Genomic DNA, 26,023 nt, shown 5'->3' with positions numbered 1-26,023 from the left:
CACAAAATACATAGTATTATCTAAAAGCTCAAGGTGTTGTCATGCTTCTCTTACGCAGTCCTAGTAACGCTATATCCCATTAAGTTACAATTAGAAATGTTTGTCTAATTGGATATGATCAAACCCATGTTCACACACACACATTGAGATATGTTACTTTTTTTGACAATGACACCATTAAAAGGTAAATCACCAGAAATATTTGCATAAACGAAAAGTCGATTTTGAAAAATATTCTTGTTTATTTAATTTACAAGAAAACTCCATGTTTATATGAACAGGCCCAGTCAATGGAAACGTCTAACCTGTTGAAATGGCTGACTCTGTCTTTGCAGTCGTTCCTACTCTATACAGAACAGGCACAATATAATGACACCACATTCCCAAAGACAAACACCATCAACATCTGCCTTTGGGAAAATATTATTGTGGGATGTAAAATGGAAAATTTGGACCGACCAAGACTGCACCTGCTGATACAGAATTGTAATAATAAAAATACATTGAGCAGCCTGCTCAACTCAACTGTATGCAATTGAAATATGGGACAATGAAATGCACTGTGCAAAAATACACATAACCAGGTATGCAGACTCAGAACCTAAGTACACTGACATTCGGGCCACACCACTTTAGGTAATTTGAAATAAAAAAGAAGAAAATATTCTTGTTCTTCAAATGGGTTGATGTCTCTGTGAGCTTTTATTATCCGACCCTGATTACTCTCTTAATGGCTACGGAACATATTGACGATTTTGTTGCTAGATAATAGCTGCAAAGCTACATGTTGCTAGTCATTTCTTCCCTGTCATTTCTCTATATCCTGCTGAGTGAGCACATGTTCCATTTACCACAACAGGCTCAAAATTCAGCAACCAGTCTCTGACATGGAAGATGCAACATGAACTGGGAATGCATTACAGAGGAAAAGTAGTACAAGTCTCTCTTCTTTGCTTCACAAAGCCCATATAGATTTGGCTGAATGCATCAAGAATTTATGACATATGCTTCACAGGACTCCTCTGCTTGTTCAGGTTCAAGGACCCTTCCTTTCACGTGGACTATCGAAGACAGCGACACATAGATGTTGACGTCCAAGCACTGACGGAAGAACAACATCTGCTCACTTTGTACATACTGGACAAATCCACATTTCTGCTGACATTTTCCGTTGCACAATGCTTCACATTGAGAAGGTCTAGTGAAGATGGAGATCATCTATGAAGACTATGCGAATGCCGTTATTTTCTCTTGATAAACAAGGCAGTTCCATAGATTTACATTGACGTATAAGAGAAAATAAAATATCCCAGCACTTTGTGGTTCCCTTTTTGAAAATAGTATTCAAGTAGAACTTTAATGCTAGGGTCTGTGAAACCTGTAAAACAGAAAACATACAAAAAAAAAGATAAATAAATATAAAAATAGCTGCGCTAAGCACCATACAGGATTTCAATTCAATCAATATCATAAAAGCAGCTACACCAAAAACATATACTGGTAAATAATGTAAAAAGACTATTAGTGGATTGGTGGATGTCCGGCGCATGGGCAGCTGAGAACGACGGCGGCCATCTTTCCGGTTGGAAACTGAACCACGCTGAACGAACTGCAGACACAAGCCGAAGCCACTCTGATAGAATGTGAGTTTATTACTTTTTGGCCTAATAAATAAATAATTTATCTGGATTTACTGCACTATGAGGGGTTTATTTCCTTATTTTCATGTGTATGGAGCATTTATCAGTTCAGAGGCTTAAATCGTAACATAATCTATTGAAGTGGATTGATCCGAAACTTTGGGATTGAGGCCCCCCAGATTGCTACATTTTCTGTTCAGGCTGATTTGATCATTAGTTCTGGTAAGGGTACCCAGGCTCTTTCTTTGGGGGCGCATCTACTGCACCCTTCCACATTCAAGAGGTGTGGTTTCACCATTCCACATGGATTTATATTATTCATGGACTATTTATATATATTTTAAAAGATTAGCGCTACAGTTTATATTTAATATACCAAAAAAAGGTTGGCTTGGTGTACATTTTTTGTGATACACAATGTTACAGAGTACTGTACGTCTGTTCTCAGTTTTTTCTTTTTATTAGGTGAAAAAACCTGCTGTGCTTTCTGCGACAGCTTAAAACAAATTATACATAAGAACCTCTGAAGATTCCTCCATATCAAGGAAAATATTACAAATGTTATGCCTAATAGACATTTCTGTAGGTACATCTTAAGCTTTTACTATTCCAGGGCATGGTATAGCTAGTAATAGTTACAATAAACTAGATCATTTCTGCAATGTTGAAGACATTTTTCCACTTATCAAGTAGCTTATTCATCTTAAATGACAGTGGGGTTGATTTACTAAAACTGGAGGGTGCAAAATCTGATGCAGCTCTGCATGGTAGCCAATCAGCTTCAAACTTCAGCTTGCAGAGCTGTACTGTGTTTTGCACTCTCTAGTTTTAGTAAATCAACCGCAGTGTCTCAAATGTCAAGACCATACCTCCGCATTTATATCCACACGTGTAACTCAGTCACCTTAATCCAGTCCCTTTAATCTAAGGTATTGTGTCAATGCCAATAATATGATGGAAAGTGTAAAGCACCCTGTTCTATGTAGGCGACAGTTGGTGTCATCTTCGTAAAACTGGAACAACCACTTTCTAAACAGGAGTGGGGGCCTTTGAGACCAGCTTTCACCCACATGTAATACTGTTTAACATCTCTACTCTGTTGATTTAACACCTATCGCAGACTTTAGACGCCATGGGATTGGCATATGTAATTAGAGCAGAACGGTTTTGCAAGCTTTCACAACTTCTATTATGTTCTTGGGCGATCAACATCTGCCTCCACACATACCATGGTGATTTGATTAAGGTGATTGAATTACTCACTATAAATACTAGCTAATTCTGAAGGAAACTTCAGCAACATCACAACAGCAGAAGAGAGCAGGGTAAGCTAAACTATAGACATCAGTCAGACCTTGGATGCTCCATTTGGTAAAACAAATAGAATACCCATTGCTGTTATTATTTTATGAAAAATACAAAAAATACAAAATAAACTAACCCAATCTATGGTTTAACCTCTTAATGTAACTCCTAACTATAACATGCCTCTAAACCCTTATACTTAAACGTAATCTAACGTTATGAGTTGAAGTATTAAACCAGCTACTAATATGACTTCAACCAAGGCTGCTGAAAGAGGGGGACCACCAGTCCTCCTGTAGGGGGCCTGGGCACACTTGGGGGACCAACAGCATGGGGAATTGGTGCGATCGGGCAGGGGGGCAATTACAGAAGGAAGCTCTGTGCGGCTCTCTGCAGCAGCTGAAAGCCAGTTTCTCCCCCTCCTGCCAGCTTTCAGCTGCTGCGGGGAGAGAGAGACAGACACAGGGCATTGTTCTTGCTTGTAATTGCTTCTCTTACACCGATCCCCCTCCCTGTTCTGCCTGCTTTTGATCTCTCGCTCCCTGTGTGCCCCCCTTTCACTGTGCCAATCCCCCTCCTAGAGCGCTGAAAAAAAAAAAATAACAAATTCTAAAGAAAAAATAATAATTAAACATTGTAATAAATCATTTTAAAAAATTGTAAAAGAAAATAATTTTAAACATTTTTAACATTTAAAAAAAAATATTAAATTTTTTTTAAAATGTAAAAAAACAATTAAAAAGAGCGAATTCACATGGGTTCTCTGTAATGTTTGTGTCCACTAATAATGATATTAGTGTATTTTTAGTAAAATATATTCGGGGGGGGGGGGCTGCCAGGTGTACGGGGCCCCCGTGATTTCTAACAGCAGCCCTGACTTCAACTATCATGCTATCCTGCTGCCAAATCATTTCACTGAAAACCCAGGACTTATAGCTCTGTTTTAGAAGCAAATGTTTCATATATAATGGGATACAACAGTGTTTAGAATAAGTACCCTGAACGGCTAGCCGTTCCAAAATGTATATGCCTTATACCAAAGATACCACCTTTCTAACCTCTGGGGAAATGGCAGAGATGTACTAATACCTGAACTACAACATTTTATGCTCTTAGGAAATACCCCTGTGTAGATGAAATTGGCATTTTTACACTTATTTACACTTTTACATTTATTTACAAGTTACATTAGTAGTCATTTGCAATACATGATTGTATTTGTCATCTTATTTAACCAAAGAACTTGCCTGTATTGCCCAACAACAGCCTATTACATTCTGCTTACAGTCAATGTGATTCGTTTAGCTACTACAGTGAGTCTCTATGTGAAACACGCTCCTGAAAATGTTCCTGTCATTTATATCTATTACTGATGCATAAATAAGTACCAACCTTGTTAAATGCCTACTTAATTCATGAACTTCCATTTCTGTACTTTTAAATTCATTCAGCTCTTTTCGTATGGCTGCCTGGAATGACAAAAGAGCATATAAAAAAAAGATTTCCCCTTTCAGCAGATTTATTACAAAAAGAAATACAGGCTTATTTATGTAGGCAATGAGTAGTAAAAATGTCGACCCTAAAAAAAAAAACACAAAAAAAAAAAAAGTAAGTGTAAATCTACAACACATATTCATTTTCCCATGTTTTGGCTCTTTAAAAACACTGCAAAAATAGAATAATATGTATGCGTTGATCCTGCCAGAAAATGGAAGAGCACAAAAAGCCGCACAACCGGTTGAAGATGCAAAAAGGTAAAATCCAAATTTATTTTGCAGGCAAAAAGATAAAATCATCCAAGATGAAACCAAAACAGTCGGAGACATGGGGGGAAAAGGGGAGCACGGCGGTTGACGCGTTTCACAGAGTCTTCCGCTTAGTCGTAACCATGCTGTACAATACAAGACACTGCTATATATAGAGGAAAAGGCATTTCAAATAACATGTACCTCCCAGAATGTGCTTGATTGAGCCCACACAGCTGCAGATACTAAATCCCAATTAAGGGCACACAAACAGCCCAGCAGGAATTGTATGTTTGTTTTTGCTTCACCTTTTGTCCAAAAACGCATAGCAAAAAAGTTCTATAAATGCATATGCGAAAAAGCTTTCAATAAAAATAAGGAAAAAACAGTAGTGATAATATAAAAAGACAGCTGGTAGAAGCCAAAAAACGAACAAAAACAAAGTAAAGGGAGAAAAGAAAAAAGAAAAACGAAGGGAAAAAAACAAAGGGAAAAAAAAAAGGGGGAAAAAAGAAAAAAACAAGAAAAAGAAAAAAGAAAGACAAAGAAAAAGAAAACAGTAAAACGGAAGCATATAGATGTGTTCATACCCAGATGGAACTATGGTATAAAAAGAAATGGTGTATAATATAGTCATGAAGAGCATATATGTGTAAATATATAAGTGGTACACATAAAAATAATAAATGTGTAACCACGAACACATACATCACGTCCATATAGCATATGAAACAAATAAATAAATGGGGGGGGGGGGGATTGTACACATATGTAATAGGTATGAGCACAACCCCCAAAAACGTATAACCCCATCCATTGAGTGGTATATCTGCAACTGTGTTCACATACATAGGGCAATCCACCCAATCGAAAGAATATAAAAATAACCAATGAGATATGTAAGAACACTAAACATTACCATAAAAATAATAATAAATACATAAATGCATAAACATAGAAGTCCTGTGTGTCTTTATCAGCATAATGGTATTATTATCCCCTATAAAGATATAAAAATAGGGACATTTAAATGGATATATACCCAAGACATTGGTAACGTCTCAGGCATATCCCACATCGATCTAACAAAAAAAAAATATATATATATATATATATGCTTAGGTGTACATGTCGACTTATCATACTGAACACAGAGTACTGAACACAGAGTATAGCATGCACATGTGTGAACCACCGTGCATATAGCACAATCAATATCCATAAAGGAATCAGCCACACATTGCATAAATATATAGCCATGGAGGCAAGCCGAACGGAACAACATGCATATATATCGAAGAACACATGCATTCCAAAAAAAAAAAAAGATGCAGAGACCGAAATGGGACAAAATCCTGATGTGGAAATTGTCCACATCCTGAGAAACCTGTAAAGCTGTATCATCCTTCAGAAAATGCTTGCGTATTATCACTACTGTTTTTTCCTTATTTTTATTGAAAGCTTTTTCGCATATGCATTTATAGAACTTTTTTGCTATGCGTTTTTGGACAAAAGGTGAAGCAAAAACAAACATACAATTCCTGCTGGGTTGTTTGTGTGCCCTTAATTGGGATTTAGTATCTGCAGCTGTGCGGGCTCAATCAAGCACATTCTGGGAGGTACATGTTATTTGAAATGCCTTTTCCTCTATATATAGCAGTGTCTTGTATTGTACAGCATAGTTACGACTAAGCGGAAGACTCCGTGAAACGCGTCAACCGCCGTGCTCCCCTTTCCCCCCCATGTCTCCGACTGTTTTGGTTTCATCTTGGATGATTTTATCTTTTTGCCTGCAAAATAAATTTGGATTTTAACTTTTTGCATCTTCAACCGGTTGTGCGGCTTTTTGTGCTCTTCCATTTGCTGCTATCAGGACTGCGGATCCGTGCCTGCACCTGGGTTGGATGTGTTTGGAACTATCCCCTCACTTGAGCGGTTCTTTTCCCTCTTGACCGTTTGTTGTTGATCCTGCCAGAAACCCAGGGAGCTTCTAACTTCTTGAGTTCCTCTGCTGCACTAAAATCCTGAACAGTGTTGTCAGTGTCAGCTTGAGTTATCTCCTGCTGGACTACAACCCCCCCCCCTTTATTTCATGGAGATGGGGAGAAAAAGCTACAAGTCACTGTTGTCAGTCAACATTAGAAAGTTAGTTCCTTGGTTTTCTGGCAGGGTCCGGAATTATTTTTCTGTGCTTGCAGAGGTAAAACATGGAGAAAAGTGCATGTATTGCAGAGACGTTCTGCATATCATTTATTTTTATTTTGCTCAAACCTATACCTAAACAACTGCAACAAATCAGAAATGACCTTTTATAGTTCTAACTACATTACACATGTAGCACCCTACCGGTAGGTGCTAGGTAAATGCATGGTGGGCCTTGTCTGCCTAACAGCAGGGCCATGATTGCTTTTTGGTAGGGTGTCATGGTTTCTAGGTGTGTCTGCTGAGAGGGGAGTCTCCCCACTGGCTCTGTGAGAGGCTTCTCATAGGGCAGCGGAGGAAACCCAATCAGGGACACATTCAGGGTTATAACTACCCCAGAAGGCAGATTCTGCTGCAAAGGATTCTGGGAGTGAGTATAAGTCTGAGGGGAGTGCGTGACTGAGTGTCTTTGGCACGAAGCAGAGTCCCAGGAGGTCTCTCTCTCCTCCTGTCAGAGGAATCGGATGTCTCGGGTGCTGCCTGAGAATCCAGAGAGTGCTGAGTTGAGCTGAGGGGGATCCGGTGTGCCGAGAGCCTGCGTAGAGGGAGGGGTTCAGTCCCAGGAAAGCCTACAAAGGTTGTGAGTACTGAGGATTGCCCCTCGGGGTCTGCCTAGCGTCAGTGGGGACCACTCTGGAGAAGGTTCTATGATCCAAGTATCAGCTAGCTGTAAAGGGGGTGCCTGGTCAGAGGGCCCTACCGTGATAGATGAGGTACCTAGGTTGAGAAGCGTGAAGTGTGAAAAGGGGCGCCTGCAGTTTGGGCCCTGAAGAGTTAATGCACAGTGTGAATGCATCGGTTGAGAGTTGCAGCCATACAGGAATACACAGCAAGCTACCTCAAGCCAGGGCAAGGCTGGAGAGAGTAGTCAGTGACTTTGCAGTGCAAGCAGTGTCAGATGTTCAATGTTCCACAGTCCTGGATCTTCTGGACTAAAGTCGGAGTTCTAGCCCAGCTTTCAGAGATACAGTGTGTTCAAGGCGTCAGTAAGCGTTGGCTAGCGTCAGCTGGCGTCAAGACAGCGCTAACGGGCATTTTTGCCATAGAAGTCCCAGAATTGTACATAGTCGAGCCAAAGGAGTATCCCACTCATTCCCTTCTTCCATCCCCTAAAACTACAATAAAACAACCAAACAAAGATTCCGGAGTTGTCAATGTGTCAGTTCTCACACCCAGGGCCGCAGCTCATATGGACTAGAGAGGTAACCGGTAACAATGACAGACCCACATCAGGCCCAATGCCTGGAAAACCTGCTACACACAAATGAAAGAATAAATCTGGTTGCTGTTTATAGGCGGACAACGCAACTCTTTGCAATGGCTTATGAACCATTTCCGCTCTCACACATGTACACCCCTTAGTCGAGTGATGTAATTGGTGTGTGGCCCCAGTGTTTCCTGACATACTGCAGATGGAGTGAGGACTCATTGTGGGCGGGCACCTGATTGACCCGTGGCGCGTGCGGAGACAGACGTTTGGAGTGGTATTACCTGCTTTCGATTCAACTAACCAAGGCTTTGTCTTGCAAATATTTATTCATTATTTAATTCAAAATGCAGCCACTCCTGAATAAAATACCTCCTGCAGGTAGTCATTAAGTAAAACAATGTATCATTGCACTGTATTTACTATATCATTCATATAAAGATTTTTTTCATCATGTATTTCTATTTTCCCCTTGTTAACGCTCAGTTAACCATAATCAGTCCTAATTAACACCTTCTTCCCCATTGCATTTATTTTTCTGTTAATTTTTTTTTATTTCTATTTTTTTCAACCAATAATATTTTTTTTTCAGTTTTATTTGTATAGTTTATTATTTTCAATATCACTTAAAATAAAGGAACAAAACTGGAAAGAAAAACTTATTCCTTTGCAAAAATTTTAGCATCAATTTAAACATAACAAATTACTGGAAAAAATGTAAACTTTGTATTTACAGTAAAATTTCGTGTGTATTATTGTATTATCTTATGTAGTGACAAAGTTATTGCCAAAAAAACAGGGTCACAGTGGAAATTTAAAAGTTGCTCTGGTCCATAAAGGGAAAAAAGGAACAAGAACCGAAATTTAAAATTTTCTGGCATTTTTTGTTTACAAGTTTAAATCAGTATTTTAAAACCCTCCAAACATTATATATATATCTATATCTATATATCTATATCTATAGATATATATATAGATTTTTTTAGCAGACACCCTAGGGAAAAAAAATGCGATTGTTGCAATTTTTTATGTCACACGGTATTTGTGCAGCGGTTTTTTAAATGCAATTTTCTTTAGAAAAAAATACATTTTAATGAATAAAAAAAAAAAAAAAAAAAAAAAAGGAAACACAATATTTTCTCAGTTTTGTAATTGTATAATGTGAAAGATGATGTTATGCAGAGTAAATAGATACCTAACATTTCACGTGTTAAAATTGAGCCCGCTCATGTAAAGGCGACAAACTACAGTATTAAAAAACTCTATAGGCGACTCTTCAAACACCTTAATAGGTTACCTGTTTAGAGTTAGAGAGGAGGTCTAGTGCTGGGATCATTGCTCTCCCTCTAACATCAATGACGATACCTCACATGTGTGGAGCGAACACTGTTTACAAATGCGTGTGCGACTTACTACTTTAATTTTTTTTTCCTTTATACACTGTCCCTTTAATTTTTTTTCTTGATCACTTTTATTCCCATTACAAACATCTTTTGTAAAAGAAATAAGGATGACAGGTCCTCTTTATGGAGAGATCTGGGGTCAAAAAGCGAAAGATTAAAAAAAATAAATAAAAAATTTCATTGTTTGCCTTAAAAAAAAAAAAAAAATTGCTGAATTCCACCCAGGACCGGATGTCATGACATTGCTCTGGTCCTCCAAGGCCATAGAGGCAATCAAAGATGATCTAGTCTTTGATCGCCTCTGTGACCGGCTGACCGCACCAATGGATCATTTCTCAGGTGAGCTGGCGGAAACAGTAAGCCCGAGAAACACCACAGAGCTGCGGGGTGGCGGGTGGGGGTTGTGTGTGGGGGTGGACGTCCCGCTGCTTCTAAAAGCGTTCCAGCGTCTCATGAGACACTCAAAACACTTTTGAAAAAAAGTCAGATGTCAGCTGAAAAAAACAATAGTGGGGTTATCTTCAGCCATAATCCTGGTAAACCATTTGCAAACTGTAAACTGTATATATACTTTTTGCAGTCGGCAAATGGTTAAGTCATTTTTGGTGAGAATTTTCCTTCTATAATAACCGCTACCTGTGGCGGCTGTTTCAGCACGGTGTCGGTAGAGAGGTGGTTAATGAACTGGCAGATAACTTTCTAAAAGCCCACATTTCTAAATATTTCCAAGTGATTTCCATGGCAATGCTCTGTTAAACTTTGTTAACACTGAATAATTAAATTGCTAAAGATACAAACTTTGTCAGCGGCTGTGAGACGGGTCCATGGCTTATCCGCCCTCCTGTCGTAGTCCTGTGCATCTGCTAGCTCCACATAATCACTGAAACGTATCAGGATCTTCTTCTCACGTAGCTCCTCAACTGTTGGCCTCTGACTGAGCTGTAGGTGTAAAAAAATGTGTTGTTAAATTGTAATATAGATTTCACTCAGGATCTACAGTAAGATGCTAGATTAGGTGTGGATGTTATCTTAAACCACTTGACCTCCGGAAGTTTTCCCCTCCCTTGATGACTAGGCCACTTTTTGCGATACGGCACTTTAACTGACAATTGCGCGGCTGTGCGACACTGTACACAAATAAAATTAATGCCTTTTTCCCCCACAAACAGAGCTTTCTTTTGGTGGTATTTAGGTCATCCCTGTGGTTTTTATTTTTTTGTGCTATAAATAAAAAAAGAGTGACATTTTTGAACATATTTTTTACTTTATGCTATAAAACATACCCAATAAAAAAATGTAAAAAATCTAATTTCTTCATAATTGTTTTTTAACCACTTAAGCCCCGGAAGATTTTACCCCCATTCCGACCAGGGGGTATTTTGCGATTCGGCACTGCGTGAATTTAACGGACAATTGCGCGGCCGTGCGACGCTGTACCTAAACAAATTTGGCGTCCTTTTTTTCCCACAAACAGAGCTTTCTTTTGGTGGTATTTGATCACCTGTGCGATTTTTTGATCACGCGCTATTAACAAAAAAAAGCGTCAATTTTGCAAAAATAGCAATATTTTTCACATTTTTTTATATGAAATTCCCCCCAAAAAAATGTAAAAATCAAAATTTTTTAACATTTTCGGCCAATTTGTTTTATGCTACCTATGTTTGGTAAAAAAAATCGCAAAAAGCGTATTTTGATTGGTTTGCGCAAAAGTTATCGCGTTTACTAACAAAGGGAAAGATTTTTGTCATTTTTGTTGGTTTTTTTTAACGCGTAATGGCGGCGATCTGCGATTTTTTTTGCGGTACTGCGACATTGGGGCGGACAGATCGGACCCTTGACTGACATTTTTGACACTTTTGGGGGTACCAGTGACATTTCTACAGTAATCAGTGCTATACATATGCACTGTTACTGTAAAAATACACTGGTAGTGAAGGGGTTAACTTTATTTGGGAGGGAGGGGCTGTGTGTGTCCCTAGGGGCGTGCTTTCTACTGTGATTGGCTGTGGCTTGAGCTGTAAGGACACTGATCAACGGATCTACATAGTAGATCCGTGTGATCAGTGTTTTTACAGCGAGGAGAATGACAGGTGGCTTGTTTACACAAGCTGCCTGACATTCTCCCTCTCCCCCGCCGATCGCCAAGTGACCGGCGGACATCGGGTCCGCTGGTCACACGCACGGTGGGGTCCGTAACCACGCGGGAGCGGGAGCGCGCCTCCGGGGGCGCGCGCTCGCTCCCTAGACCCTCACAAGCTAGTGACGTAGCCCTACGTCACTTTGCCTGTGAGGGGCTGACTGCCGACGTAGATCGGCGTTAGGCAGTCGGCAAGTGGTTAATTATTATTATTTTTTTATATTGAATTTCTTTCAATTTTACAACCAATGTGTATTCTGCTACATGTTTTTGGTAAAAAAAATCCCAATAAGCGTATATTGATTTGTTTGCGCAAAGGTTTTAGTCTATAAACGATGGGATAGATTTAAGGACTTTTTGTTTTTTTTATTTATTTTACAAGTAATTGGGGCAATCAGCGATTTTTAATGGGACTGCGACATTGCGGCAGACAAATCTGACACTATTTGACACTTTTTGGGGACCAGTGACACCAATACAATGATCAGTGTTAAAAAAATGCACTGTCACTGTACTAATGACACTGGCAGGGGCGATCAAAGGGTTAAATGTGCTCCTAGGGAGTGATTTCTAACTGTGTGTGGAATGCTTTGACTGGGAGAAGACAGAGATCCGTGTTCCTGCTTAGCAGAAACACAAGATCTCCCTCTTCTCCTCTCCGCCATTTTGCCTCTCCTAAAAACGATCGCCAGGTGCGGGCGAACATCGGGTCCGCCGGACCCCCTGCTTGGCTCCAGCTGTGACCAATCATAGCGGGAGTGGATGGCTGGCGCCACAGACCCAGTGCACTAAATCATGAACAGCACGAAACAAAAAAAGACAAACAATTTTGAAAAAAAAAAACAATATTTTTTACTTTCTACTATAAAACATATCCAATAAAAAAAATTTTCATGGCGAATTAGGCCAAAATGTATTCTTTTACATGTTTTTGGTAAAAAAAAATCCCAATAAGTGCATAATGATCGATTTGTGCAAAAGTTATAGCGTCCAAAAACTATGGGATATATTTTTTACTAGTAATGGCGGCGAACAGCAGGACTGCGATATTGCGGCGGACAAATCAGACACCTAACTGACACTTTTTTGGGAACCAGTGACACCAATACAGTAATCAGTGCTAAAAATATGCACTGTCACTGTACTAATGACACTGGCAGGGAAAGGGTTAACATTAGGGCCGATCAAGGGGTTAAATGTGTGGCCAACTGTTTTTACTAAGCAATGTGCTGTGTTTTACTACCTGCTTTGCAGGAAGAACACAACAGCACATTGCTACTGCGAGAAGAGAGCCCTGTGTTTGTTACCTACACAGGGCTCTCTTCGGTAATATCCAGAGCCGATTCTCAGGTGCTGGCGACTAATCAGCGCCTGGCACCTGCTGTCTGGTTCATGCTGCAGCCAACTGCTCCCTACCCCAGTGCGAGAATCACGTACTAGGTACTTGGAGAGTCGCCTTGCCACCATATATGTACTGTACATGTGATGAACATAAAAACTGTCAGTAAATTATAAATAATCTGTGATTAAAATGAATAAATAGGTGATATTAATGTAGTGATTAAAGGTGACTTGTGAACAACCTTAAATAAATAACAATAGTAAAATCATTCAATAATCAAATAAACACGTGCCACAATATGCATCAGTGACTTGATAAATAAATATGTTCAACGGGTAGGATCAAGGATAAAGTCCAAAAGGTGACTGTAGTGACTGTAGTGCACAGAGTTCTCAGTAATGATTGCGAATTTTGCAACAAATTCAAAAGTGCAGGTGCTCAGATGTGATTGTCCATGACATTGATTCCTTTCACCGCGTATATGGATAGAGTGAATCACTTACCGGATTCCGTGGGTCCTATATGCCATATGGCATTAGGACCACTTGTGCTTAGTTTCCCCCTGGGCTGGGATGGCTTTAAGATCCTATGGGCTAGTGCCAGCTCCTTAGGCTCCGGGGTATACGGCCAGTTGAATATGGGAAAAGTAGAAAGAAGCTCCAGATAGTGTAGTATTTCAAATCATAAAGTTTATTACCCACAAAATTGGGTTAGATTGCAATAAAATAAGTAAAAAACGAATCACTGGTGGTCAGCGGTGCGGACTGCGTGTCCTCTTTGCAGAGTGGCGAGCGGTACTTCCGGCTTGCTTTCCACCTTACGTGACGTGACAACGATATGCGTTCCAATCTAACGCGTTTCGTCGCTTCCTGTGACGTCCTCAGAGCCTAAGGAGCCGACACTAGCCCATAGGATCTTAAAGGGGAAGCCATCCCAGCCCAGGGGGCAACTAAGCACAAGTGGTCCTAATGCCATATGGCATATAGGACCCACGAGATCCAGTAAATGATTCACTCTATCCATATACGCGGTGAAAGGAATCAATGTCATGGACAATCACATCTGAGCACCTGCACTTTTGAATTTGTTGGAAAATTCACAATCACTGAGGACTCTGTTTTTTGAGCACTACAGTCACTTTTTGGACTTTATCCTTGATCCTACCCGTTGAACATATTTATTTATCAAGTCACTGATGCATATTGTGCCACGTGTTTATTTGGTTATTGAATGATTTTACTATTGTTATTTATTTCAGGTTGTTCACAAGTCACCTTTAATCACTACATTAATATCACCTATTTATTAAGTTTAACTACAGATTATTTATAATTTACTGACAGTTTTTATATTCATCACATATCACCTGTTTCAGTTATTATTACTGCTATTTAAGTAGGGGTTAAATTAGCAAGCGCTGTAGTTGGCCTTTTAGTAAGACCATTACCCTCTAATTTACTCATTTTTCTACAGCAGCTGCTGTACCCTATACCATATAATATTTATAAATCACTATTTATCATTAGATTACTCCTAGGCACGTGGAATATACCTTGGTATATTTAACCTGGTGGTCCCCAAGGAATTCCCAAAATTTACAGGGATTTCCTCTCACTTCCTGTTTGGAAGGAACAGGAAGTGAAGAGAAATCTCCGAAATAGGACAAATATGGCAAAACAAAACTGATAGTGGTTATAATTCTCCATTAATCTATCCAGAATGAAAAAATAAAAAATTGTCCAAAGTTCTACTTTAAACATGGCCATTTTTTGTTTTAACAGGCAACGCACATATCACTTTCGCATGTTTAATGAAAGATGGTTAATCCATCAAGAACACTAGGGAATAGTATATGGATACATTTCAACTTAACAGCCAAGGGCCCTTTGAGGCCCCCTTATTTGGTCACGTGTCCACAAGACTAAGCTTAGGAAGCTTAGGGTGACAATGTTGCTTCTCAATACAGTATGAGTGAGCATCGCCACCCTGGGACAAGAATTGTGGCACAGGTGAAACTCAAGGCAAAAAAAATCCTGATAAAAGGAAACTAATGCAGCCATCACATCTAAGGACTGGTAAATTGGAATATAATGGGTTTGTGCATGGAGCCATTAAATGGATCTTTCCTAACTGGCTCCAGGGTCAATTGTACATGCTGGTGTACAGCACAGATGTGGTCTAATAATACAGTGCTATAAGCTGTTTCAGGCTTATTGGCCATCTTCAGTGCAGTGCATAGATACAATGGCTTCTGTAGAGTAGGACTTCAAGAGCAATAAAAAGGTATAACTAGGCATAGGTCAAAGAACCCTTTGTGTACTTTAGAATTAATGACTGTATAATATTAGCCTGTATTTTTGCTTTATGCAGCCTTGGTCCAGGGCAAAAAGATGCATGGCTCCTCCCACTGCCCTAAAACAAGATATAAGCACCAATAGTTTTGGATGCTTTATGGTAGTGAGACATGTAGATAACTAGGGCCGGGAAAACGGATAGGCAGATAAGGATGTCACCTTGGGTCCTTCAACAGGAAGGGGCAGAAAAAGGGCAGGACATGCAATATGTGTTCCTGAAGTAGTTTCAGTTTATTAAGGGGAGCACACTTTGGCCTTTCCACTTTGGGTGCTAAAGGACATTGCACTGGCACTGCAGTAACACTAGGAAAAAGGATGTGGATTATTACCTATAACCACAAAACATTCTATAGCTGTTGATCAGTTGGGTACAGTGGCTGGAGGGTGTTTTGGTTCATTCCTGTAATTTACATTATTCCAGTTGATAATGTTTGGTAAGTCTTGCTTGAAAGGCTTACTCTACTTCATATAGTGATGTAGGCCCCAGTCTTTAAAAATCATTTTCTCTTTTCACTCTTATAAGCTTTAACTATTCTTCTTCTGAGGCTCTGTGAATTATCTTTTTTATTGATCCATATTGCCCTTTAGGCAGGGGGCACATTTGGACAGCAGCATTGTCAGTCTGGGGGGAGACGAGTGTTAGATGTATGCCCAGTATTCCCAGATTCTGATGAACTAACAGTTGAAGCCAAACTCCAGCTAATACTTTATAGGCAATTACAGCAAACATTTATTTTTTTGCTTTTTTGGATGAAGATTTTACATAAATAAATTAAAGTTGCTCATTGTAGGCACCCCTGTCAGTGGTAAATGGTTTCTCTCATCCCTGTAAATCATGCATTTGAAGAGCAGCTTGTTCTTTTGAAAAAAAAAAAAACAGACTTGTGGCTAGATCACCAGGTGAAAATAAGGGAAAGAACACCTAACAAAGAAAACGAATGCAGTCATCGCATCTAAAAATTTGGAAGCTGCAAGATAATACATTTTTGCTTTTGATTTTATTATCTAACAACATAGATAACTATATTTTTTATCTACCCCTGAGTGGGGTAGTCTAGTAGCGGGACAGCCCCGTTTTTCTTCATATTTTTTGTACATATCCTATTGGGGTGATGGTGCATGACCTGATTGGTTGGGACTAATATAATTTTAACACCGAGTCATCAACCATCATTTTTTTATCAATTGTTTAAACTATTTGTTCAATAAATATATGGCTCTGTGTATGACCAGTCAGATCCAATTTTAAAATTAGTTTATGTAGTATAACAGATGGTTCACAAACATTATCCTAGAGTTTCATTTAGGAAAATAATTTTATTAAACAGGATATCGTTTCTGCGCATTGAGAATGCAAAGCTACTTCTAACTTCAACTATAGGGTCATTTCCCACAATACAGTGATAACAAAGCAATATACAAGCAGTCTATAAAATATCATCTAGCAGTATTAAAGGACTTCTATGCCCTCCATGACGAAAAGAAAATGGGAAATTGCAATATCTGGCTACCTTTGTAGGCAAAAGGACACAATAAAATGTAAATGTATTTTATAGATTACTAAACAGTAATCAGCTGTGTGTTGGCCACCATGGTCTTAAATGCTGTTTCTTATTTATTTATTTTTTTTATTGCCATTTCATAGTTTTATTATTGTATTTGAGATACAAGTTTTGAAATGTTCCTTCTAATAGTTATCTGTATACAGATTTCTGTTTATTCAAGCTTGATAGAAGGTCTGCTGTTTTCAAGTAAGTTAAGACCTGACCTACAGGCTTGCAGAAAGAGAGAGAAAAACAGTAAAGTCCTGTCATTGTGTGGACATAGCATTAGCTATATGCAGAGCCTGTAAATGTAATGATCAAACATGGTCACCCTACATAGATGCAGTTCTTCCTTCCAAACCATGCCTGACCTGTGCCTGAACTAATGCTGCCTAAACCATCCTCCCTTTAGCTAGGTATACACTATCAGTTTTTTCATTCAACCCAGCGGGTTGAACAAAAAAATAAAATGGAGGAGCTTGCAGTACTAACTATCTGATGTTAGTACAGCAATCTTCCTGCTGAGCTATTGTGTTCTTACAGAAGGCTGCCATTGGCTGAGAGCGCTAGTCTTCGGTCATGCTCCTTTGACAGAAACCGGGCTGCCATACACACAGGCCAAATGCTGGCCAGTTTCTGTTGAACTGGCCAATACTAGCCGATATTTGCCTTGTGTGTACAGGGCCTTACGCTAGGTTTACATTGCATCATACCCTGAAAATCGATCTGTAGTGAGTTGCTTTTCAGAAAACAACTAAGCAGCAGATTCCAGGTATACAGATGGCAATCCAGCAGTGACTGCTCCTAGTTTGTGTTTCTTTGTTATGTATCTAGTGTCCTATTCTTGCAAGTGACACTCTAACCTAGTAATTAGGATCTAATGATGTATGCCATCTTTTTTTTTTTTAGTAAACAAAGAAGATGATTTTACAGTGAAAAAATCTTTTTTTTTTTTTGAAGATTTACTAAAACTGGTGCACACAGAATCTGGTTCAGCTGTGCATAGTACCCAATCAGCTTCTAACTTCAGCTGGTTCGTTTAAGCTTATTGTATTTTGTGTAACAAATATATCAAACAGTAGATAGCAGGTTTATAGGTTTGTAGCTGAAAACTGTTAAAAGCTATGTGTTTTCTCTGTATATTAAAGTTCCTGTTTCCTGTCTGCAGTTAAGCAGCAAAGCCCATGGGGACTGTGCGCAGTCTGTTCTGTAGGGCTATATACAGAATTTCTAACAGTTTCTATGCACAGCTGCACCAGATTCTGTGTGCACCAGTTTTAGTAAAACACCCCCAATAGGTACATCCATTACATGAGATGTGCAATAGGAGTCAGTCATATACATATACAGTGATACAGATCACATAAGCAATAGTGCTTAGTGCTTAGCAAGGATAGCCTAAAAAAGCATCCCATAGAATGCATATGAATAAGATGAAAGGAAAGGGATGTTGAGAAACAATGGTCATTAGCTCAGTGCATGTTCCTATTTATTTTAACCTAAAAAATCATATTTGGCCAGCTAAAATATTTATGACATATTTGAAGGCCATTAGTTTTGCTTAGAGTTCCAGTATTTTAGACAATGATCAAGCACATGGTCCTACCTTGCGTGTTAGCCTCCTCTTTATCTCTCGTTTTTCCTCCTGTTCTTCTTGTTCATTACGAGCTATAAAATAGGAATTTTTAAGAATGTTGTGATTTTTCTTACAAAGGATCAATTCAACAAGCCTGTGTGCAAATATCTATCTCTTCTTCTGTTCCTCAGTAATGGGTTATAACAAACAGATAATCAATCAATTAATACGAGTTATGGGTATATCATAGTTTTAAATATTTACACGCTCTAAGAAGGGTTAACTACTGATCATCCTATATGAAACTAGAGCCTTGTGACTAGACTTTCATTACGCAAGGCGGCTCTGATACTGCAGACACATTTCTAGTGTTATGTAGTAACCTTTGTATAAGCACCAAACCAAATGCCTAAAGTGACTCTGTCAGGTCTTTTAATAATTCCTAATGTCAGCTCCCTAAAAGAGAAACGGTTTTCTCGCCTTTCCAACATCCTATGTCACCTGCAACCCCTCCATTCCAGCGCTGTAGACTGTTTTTGGCATGCTACAGTTTGAGGAGCATTGAATGCCTGTGTTCCACTTCATGTGCCACGGTTCCATCCTCTGACCCCTACATCACTGCTAAGTGCTGTAGTGACACAGGGGTCAGAGAACTAAACCAGGGTGTGCAGTAGGGGAAATAAGCCTGCAGCTGCAGGCTCTGTGGAGCAATTCCTCCATAAATCCACAGCAGAAGCACTGAACTTCTAATTTCTCAGCAACTTAGCTTATTTAGTTTCAATGCACTTTCCCGTGTTTTCATTACAGAGTACAAGACTGGAAGGCTGCTGAGTCACTAGGAGGTGGAGCAGTGGGAGCTTAGCTGGTTTTGTCCTCTGAGTTTTGCGGATGAATTGCCTTATAGTGTGTGCAGCTACACGTGTCAGTGATATCTTTCCTTAAAGCTCAATTACTGCTTATTCCTAAGAAATTAACGTCAATAGCCGGGCCACACGTCTGCTTTAGGTTATGCATAAATGACATACCATACCATCAAGGCTGTATTTATACATAGGCACACCTGAATGATGATGCTCTTTTTGTACAAGCTCTGCTTCCTGTCATGTGATTTTAGTTTAGAAGAAAAAATTGCAAAAATGTACTATTATGTATTATGTGCAGAGCAACATTTCAACAGTACAGGTCTTCAAAAAAGAGAAATTAGAGATGATTTCATGTTTCCTGAACAATAGTGAGTCTTCTAACACCACTAAACATCCCCTGCTTGCCCTCCCCCCCTAAAGCTTTCTTGCTGACAAAATACATCCAGAAGTGGACTGAAGAAGGAAAAAAAGTATACTTTTAGGTTTGATGATGGCCCTTCTAACTATGGATCGACCGATTATCGGCAAAGCCGATATATCGAGGGCCGATATGCACTTTCCCCGATGTATATCGGAATTGGCCCTGGAGGCTACCAATATTACCGATATTTCGGGAAAGTGCTTGTACCAGAGTGATGCCTGCAGCTAGAGGCATCACCCCGGTACCGGTGTCCATAGTTGAGGGTCGGCTGTCTTGTAATGACAACCGATGCGGCTGAGAAGCCGCTCGGCTGTCATTACAAGGAGCGGGAAGGGACGTCCCCCCTCCCGCCACCTTCCGCGGCTTGCTGCCGGGTCTCCCGTCCCACCGGGAGACCCTGGCAAACAGCCTGCACGGCCGCCGAAGACGACTCTGATCGGGTTTCAATGCAAAAACCCGGAAGTGATGTCATGCCATCACTTCTAGGTACTGGCGCCAGATTTTAAAAAAAATGACAACATTCAAGACAGCCAAACTTGGCGTTTTGAATGCTTTTAAGTGCAGAGGAGGGGTTTGGGGTCTTTTAGACCCCCAGATCCCTCCACAAGAGTACCTGTCAAGAAAAAAAAATACATTTTTAAATGTACAAAAATATTGGCGCATATCGGCCGATACCGATATGCATTGGCCAAAATATTGGTATTGGCAACGAAAAACCGATATCGGTCGATCACTACTTCTAACCTTTTGCCCTAGGCTCTGGCCTGTTACTACCACTATTAGTGACACAGGGGTCAGGGAAAGGAACCAGGGTGTGCAGTAGAGGAAATAAACCTGTAGCTGCAGGCTCTGTGGAGCAATTCCTCCATAAATCCACAGCAGAAGCACTGAACTTCTAATCTCTCAGCAACTTAGCTTACTCAGTTTCAGTGCACATTCCCTGTGTTTTCATTACAGAGTACAAGACTGAAAGGCTGCTGATTAACTGCTGACTCTGATAACTCTTGTACCAAATTGTATTGCATCTGTAATGTCTCCCTTATTTTTGTAAAGCACTGCACAAACTTTTGGAGCTATAAAAATCCGGTTACAATAATAATAAATTGCAAATACAACCAAGAATAAGTTTGTGATAACTACTTTAATGAAGCTAGGTCAGTCCTACACATGCCAGCCCATCACTTTTTTTGTGCCTGCAGGTGACAAGGTATTCCTCTCCATACCCACTAACAACTTAGTGTATACAATAATCTATCACAGAGAAAGTTTTTCACCAAGCATTTAAACTGATTGGCAGTTTGGTGATGATTGGATTAGGCATTTTTGGATAGCACCACTGTCAATAAAAAATGTCTGATTGTCAATGGACTTCAGTTCACCGCAAAAAGTAGTGGATACGTGTAAGCACTGAACACAGATAGCAAATTCTAGAGAGGGATATTCTTAAAAAGAAGCTCCTAACAAAAACAAGCACATAAATTCATTGAATATACATGAAAAGTACTGCAAGACTTACGTTTCAAAATATTCCTTTGCTCCAACTCTTCAGCTGTTGGCCTTTGGCTCAATCGCCTACGAAAAAAGGTAGAAATCTTTGGAACCATTTTTTCCTAGCGAATATAGTCATTCAATGCTTGCATGCCTCATTGTTTTTAATTTTACTGTAGCAGAATGATCACTTTTGCACACAGGAAGTGGCATTACAATGTACAGAGTTAACATTATCTGATGAAAAAGAATCCAACACAGGTTATTAAATCATCTTTTCTTGAGCCATCAGAACTGATGTGTAAACACACAGGCTTTGCACCACTTCCTTCTTCTTTACAAACTTCCGAATATATTCATATGATCACTATACAATGAACTGGAATAGTAAAAACCTGACTCATAGATGCAACTATGAGAAAAGTTTTTGTGAAACCTTCCTTCTATACATACAGTATACACCCTGACATTCGGTAATTTTGTGTTGTGGTTTGTTTGCCACATTTTTTGGGGAAATGAAGAAACATGCTAGAATGGTAGTTAAAACATGATGCTTGGTAATAGTGCTCTAGATTCAATGCAATGTACATACACAGAGGGAGAAGGAGGTAAAGGGATTTATGTACAGGTCACATACATTGGATGTGAGGATGGATGGATATGAGGGTGTTAATGTGTAGGATAACTGAGGTGAAGATGTTACTTTATAGGTACTACAGAGAGAGATGAGATGTACAGGAGATGAGGGGGTAGGGTGAAAGGCAAACAAACTCCCACATTCAATTGAATCAAATCTGATGCTGCTCCATTGTGAGATATAGGGGAAGCCCTGAAATGTAAACACTAGCAGCATTTAAATTTGAGATTGTTGTGATTGGTCATCAAAGTGATCACAAAATATAGAACCTCTCTGATTGGCTCTGTGCATTTTGCCTGTGATCTGCGCTGTCTAACAAACTTCTGCACCCACAAGTACTAAACAGAGCACTGTTTTAAAATGGCACCCCTGAATACCACAGCCACCAACCTGCCATTTTAAAACCTATGGTGGTAGCAAGTGATTAACCACTTAAGCCCCGGAAGATTTTACCCCCTTCCTGACAAGGGCCTATTTTGCGATTCGTCACTGCATGACTTTAACAGACAGTTGCGCGGTCGTGCAACGCTGTACCTAAACAAATTTAGCGTCCTTTTTTCCCCACAAACAGAGCTTTCTTTTGGTGGTATTTGATCACCTGTGCGATTTTTTGATCATGCGCTATAAACAAAAAAAGAGCGTCAATTTTGCAAAAATAACAATTTTTCACATTTTTTTATATGAAATTCCCCAAAAAAATGTAAAAATCAAAATTTTTTAACATTTTAGGCCAATTTTTTTTACCATATGTTTGGTAAAAAATCGCAAACAGCGTATTTTAATTGGTTTGCGCAAAAGTTATTGCTTTTACTAACAAAGGGAAAGATTTTTGTCATTTTTGTTGTTTTTTTTTTAACGCGTAATGGCGGCGATCTGCGATTTTTTTTGCGGGACTGCGACATTGGAGCGGACAGATTGGACCCTTGACTGACATTTTTGACACTTTTGGGGTTACCAGTGACATTACTACAGTAATCAGTGCTATACATATGCACTGTTACTGTAAAAATGACACTGGCAGTGAAGGAGTTAACTGTATTGGAGAGGGAGGGGTTAAGTGTGTCCTAGGGGCGTGTTTCTAACTGTGATTGGCTGTGGCTTGATGTGTAAGCACAGTGATCAACGGTCCTACATAGTAGAACCGTTTGATCACCATTCTTACACAGGAGAGACTGACAGGCGGCTTTGTTTACACTAGCCGCCTGCCTTTCTCCCGCTGTCACGGATGATCGCGAGTGCCCGGCGGACATCGGGTCCGCCGGGCACACGGGCAGGGGGGTCCGTGACCGAGCGGGAGCGCGCATCTGGCGGCGCGCGCTCGCTCCCAAAACCCTTACAGGCTAGCGACGTAGCCCTACGTCGCTTTGCCTGTGAGGGGCTGACTGCCGACGTAAATAGTTGTTCGGCAGTCGGCAAGTGGTTAAAAATTGTCAGTAAAACACAGGTTTTTTTGTTTTTTTTTGTTAATCAATCATTTTTCTTTGTACTAGTAAAATGGCATAACAAGAATTCAGAGGCTGGATAAAACATTTAGTGCAATATAAACACACTGAGGTTTATTTACTAAAGGCAAATCCACTGTGCACTACAAAGCACTGCAAGTGCACTTGGAAGTCCACTTGGAAGTGCAGTCACAGTAGATCTAAGGGAAAGCTCTGAAATGAGGGGAAGCTCTGCTGATTTCCAATCATGTGCAAGCAAAAATGCTCTTTTTTTATTGTTCTTTCATGTTCCCCTCAGATCTACAGCTAGCGCACTTCCAAGTGCACTTGCAGTGCATTTGCAGTGCACAGTGGATTTGCCTTTAGTAAATAACCCCCATTGATTAGTAGTGCATTTATACCTGATACTTAAAATGGGGGACTTTTGAAGGAGAAATAGAATGCAAAGGGATTTGCTTACAAAAGAGGGATAGTTTGGATCTATGGGACCAAGCATGCAGCCAGTGAAGTCTGAATTGCATAGTTATATAGTTACATATAGTTAGTAAGGTTGAATAAAGACAACAGTCCATCCAGTTTAATCTGTGTTGGTGTGTGTATATTGTGTTTGTAAAGATGCACATCCAAGAGTCTTTTAAAACTCCCCATACTTCCTGCTGACACCACTGACTGTAGAAGAAAGTTCCATATCCTTACTGCCCTGACAGTGAAAAACTCAATGCGCAGCTTAAGGTTAAACTGCTTCTCTTCCAGTGTCACCGTGTGCTCACGTGTTTTCTTACACTCCCTGGGACTGAAAAGTTTCATACTTATGCTGGGATCACCATTGCGATATTTGTATATTGCTATCATATCTCCTCTCATGCGTCTCTTCTTCAGGGAGAATAAATTGTAGTCGTTCCTCATAATTGAGGTCCTCCAGTCCCCATAATATTTTAGTTGCCTTTCACTGGACTCTCTCCAGCTCCAGCATATCTGACCTGTAGTATGGTGCCCTCATACTCTAACCAAGAAAAACTAAGAACTATTCCAAGATCAACACTCTGTATTCACAGGAAGAAAGGATGAACAGTTATAAGAGAATCTGCCATCTCCATCATAAGCCATAATCAAGCCACTAGACCAACCTCCAGGCTGCACTGGGAGCAGTGGGCAAGGGACATAGGTGTGCGCAGGGGGTGTGCCAGGTGTGCCTGGACACACGCTAATCACCAGGGTTGCCAACCATGCAGTGTTTGTAAAAATATTGAGGCTACAGTTGCTTCACATGTCTGCTGCCTCCTTAGCCAATGGGATTTACAACAAGAGGTGCCAGCAGCTGGAGCGGGCAGGAGAGGGAGGAGTAAACACAGCCTGTAGTGTAGGATGGATTTCTGCTTACCAGGGGAAGGTAAGCTAAGCTGAGCAGAAAGTAGTCAGTACATATACATACACACGCATGCATGTATGTTTGAGCTTTGGGGTGCACACCCTAATGCAATAGGCTGCGCACACATATGGCAAGGGAATTGAATCAGATCCAGCCCCGGTCTTCTCGAGGAAGTGGCCACTCCTCCCCCAATCCAGAAATGACTGAGATTGACACATTCACCAAGCCCGCTACTACAGTACAGCCTAGCAACCATTCCAGGTGCCCAACTACAGTTCACAATAGAAATTTAAGACCTTCTTGCAACAGCTTACTCTTCACTTAGAGAGATTGGGGGCTCCCTGCAGACTTTCCCAAGAGGGATCAGAGTGGTATTCCCTGCAGAAACAAACAAGTTACTTGAGGCAGAGATGAAACAGTGTTGCATTGCCCTACCCTGCTCCATCAAAGCTCCTGAGTGCCACAATAACCCACAAGCAAGGAGCACATCCACTGCTAGTGACTTCAGACTGAACCAGAACATCTCTCAGACCCTGGACATTTTTTAATTTAAAAAAATCATAACTCAGCTATAAACTGTAGTGGTAAATTATATAGTAAAGCTTTGGGTCCACAAAACGATGTGGCTAAACCCAAACAATGAGTAATGATAAAAGCTCATAACTCAGACAGTTGATTGAGCTGTAGACTATTTCCTTCCTAACTCAGAATAACAAAAAACTAAAGTAAGTTCATTTTTGGGTGCACAGAACTGAGTGGCTAACCCAAGCAATGAGTTGCAATGGTGCTTGCATATGTATCTAGGTCAGTGTATTTCCTCATATGTTGTTGCCAACCTATTGCCAGAACATGAAATCTTTAATATTTACTTTACTTTAATAGGTGCCTGGCCCAAAACATATATGAAGGTCTTGTGTCACAAAATCACTAGATGCATGCCTACACTTGTTCACTGAAGTAATGAAGCAGGAGTGAAGACAATGGATCCAGACAATGGCAACTCCCTTGCTTTTATTCTGGCAGGTCCCTTTAAAAATATGAAGTCAAACTATTTCCTGCTGCCAATATTGCCTTAAATGTATTCCGTATCCATGTTTTAACCACTTGATGTCCCAACGCCATTTATAAATGTCTTGGATCTCAAGGGAATAAAACAAAGTCATAGTTACAGCACTAGCTGTGAGCTTATTGGAGTTTCGTTAAGCCAACTCTAGGGCTATCCAGTAAAAGTGATGAGATGGCAGCAGAGCCACCTAACTTTTAGGAGAGGCTGCTTGTTGGCTCCCCTTGTGATAGAAATAAAGTTAAATGAAAAAAAGTGTTTAAAATGTGAATGATGATAAAACAT

General features: G+C 40.0%; 1 protein-coding gene across 1 annotated transcript in view; it reads right to left on the bottom strand.

Annotated features, from left to right (window-relative positions):
• Positions 1-218: 218 nt before the first annotated feature.
• PHACTR1 (phosphatase and actin regulator 1) overlaps positions 219-26,023 on the bottom strand; it is a 490,073-nt gene continuing 464,268 nt past the window's right edge. Inside the window, exons 11-15 of the mRNA XM_082257554.1 lie at positions 21,256-21,311; positions 18,486-18,547; positions 10,301-10,441; positions 4,338-4,414; positions 219-1,378 (exon numbers count right to left, since the gene is read on the bottom strand). Coding sequence (XP_082113680.1) covers positions 1,363-1,378; positions 4,338-4,414; positions 10,301-10,441; positions 18,486-18,547; positions 21,256-21,311 — 352 coding nt within the window. The 3' untranslated portion in view covers positions 219-1,362. The remainder of the gene's footprint in view (positions 1,379-4,337; positions 4,415-10,300; positions 10,442-18,485; positions 18,548-21,255; positions 21,312-26,023) is intronic.

This window comes from Pelophylax lessonae (assembly GCF_965119305.1).
Source record: "Pelophylax lessonae genome assembly, chromosome: 5".
Classification (NCBI taxonomy): Eukaryota; Metazoa; Chordata; class Amphibia; order Anura; family Ranidae; genus Pelophylax; species Pelophylax lessonae.
This window is presented reverse-complemented; position numbering and strand designations above follow the sequence as displayed.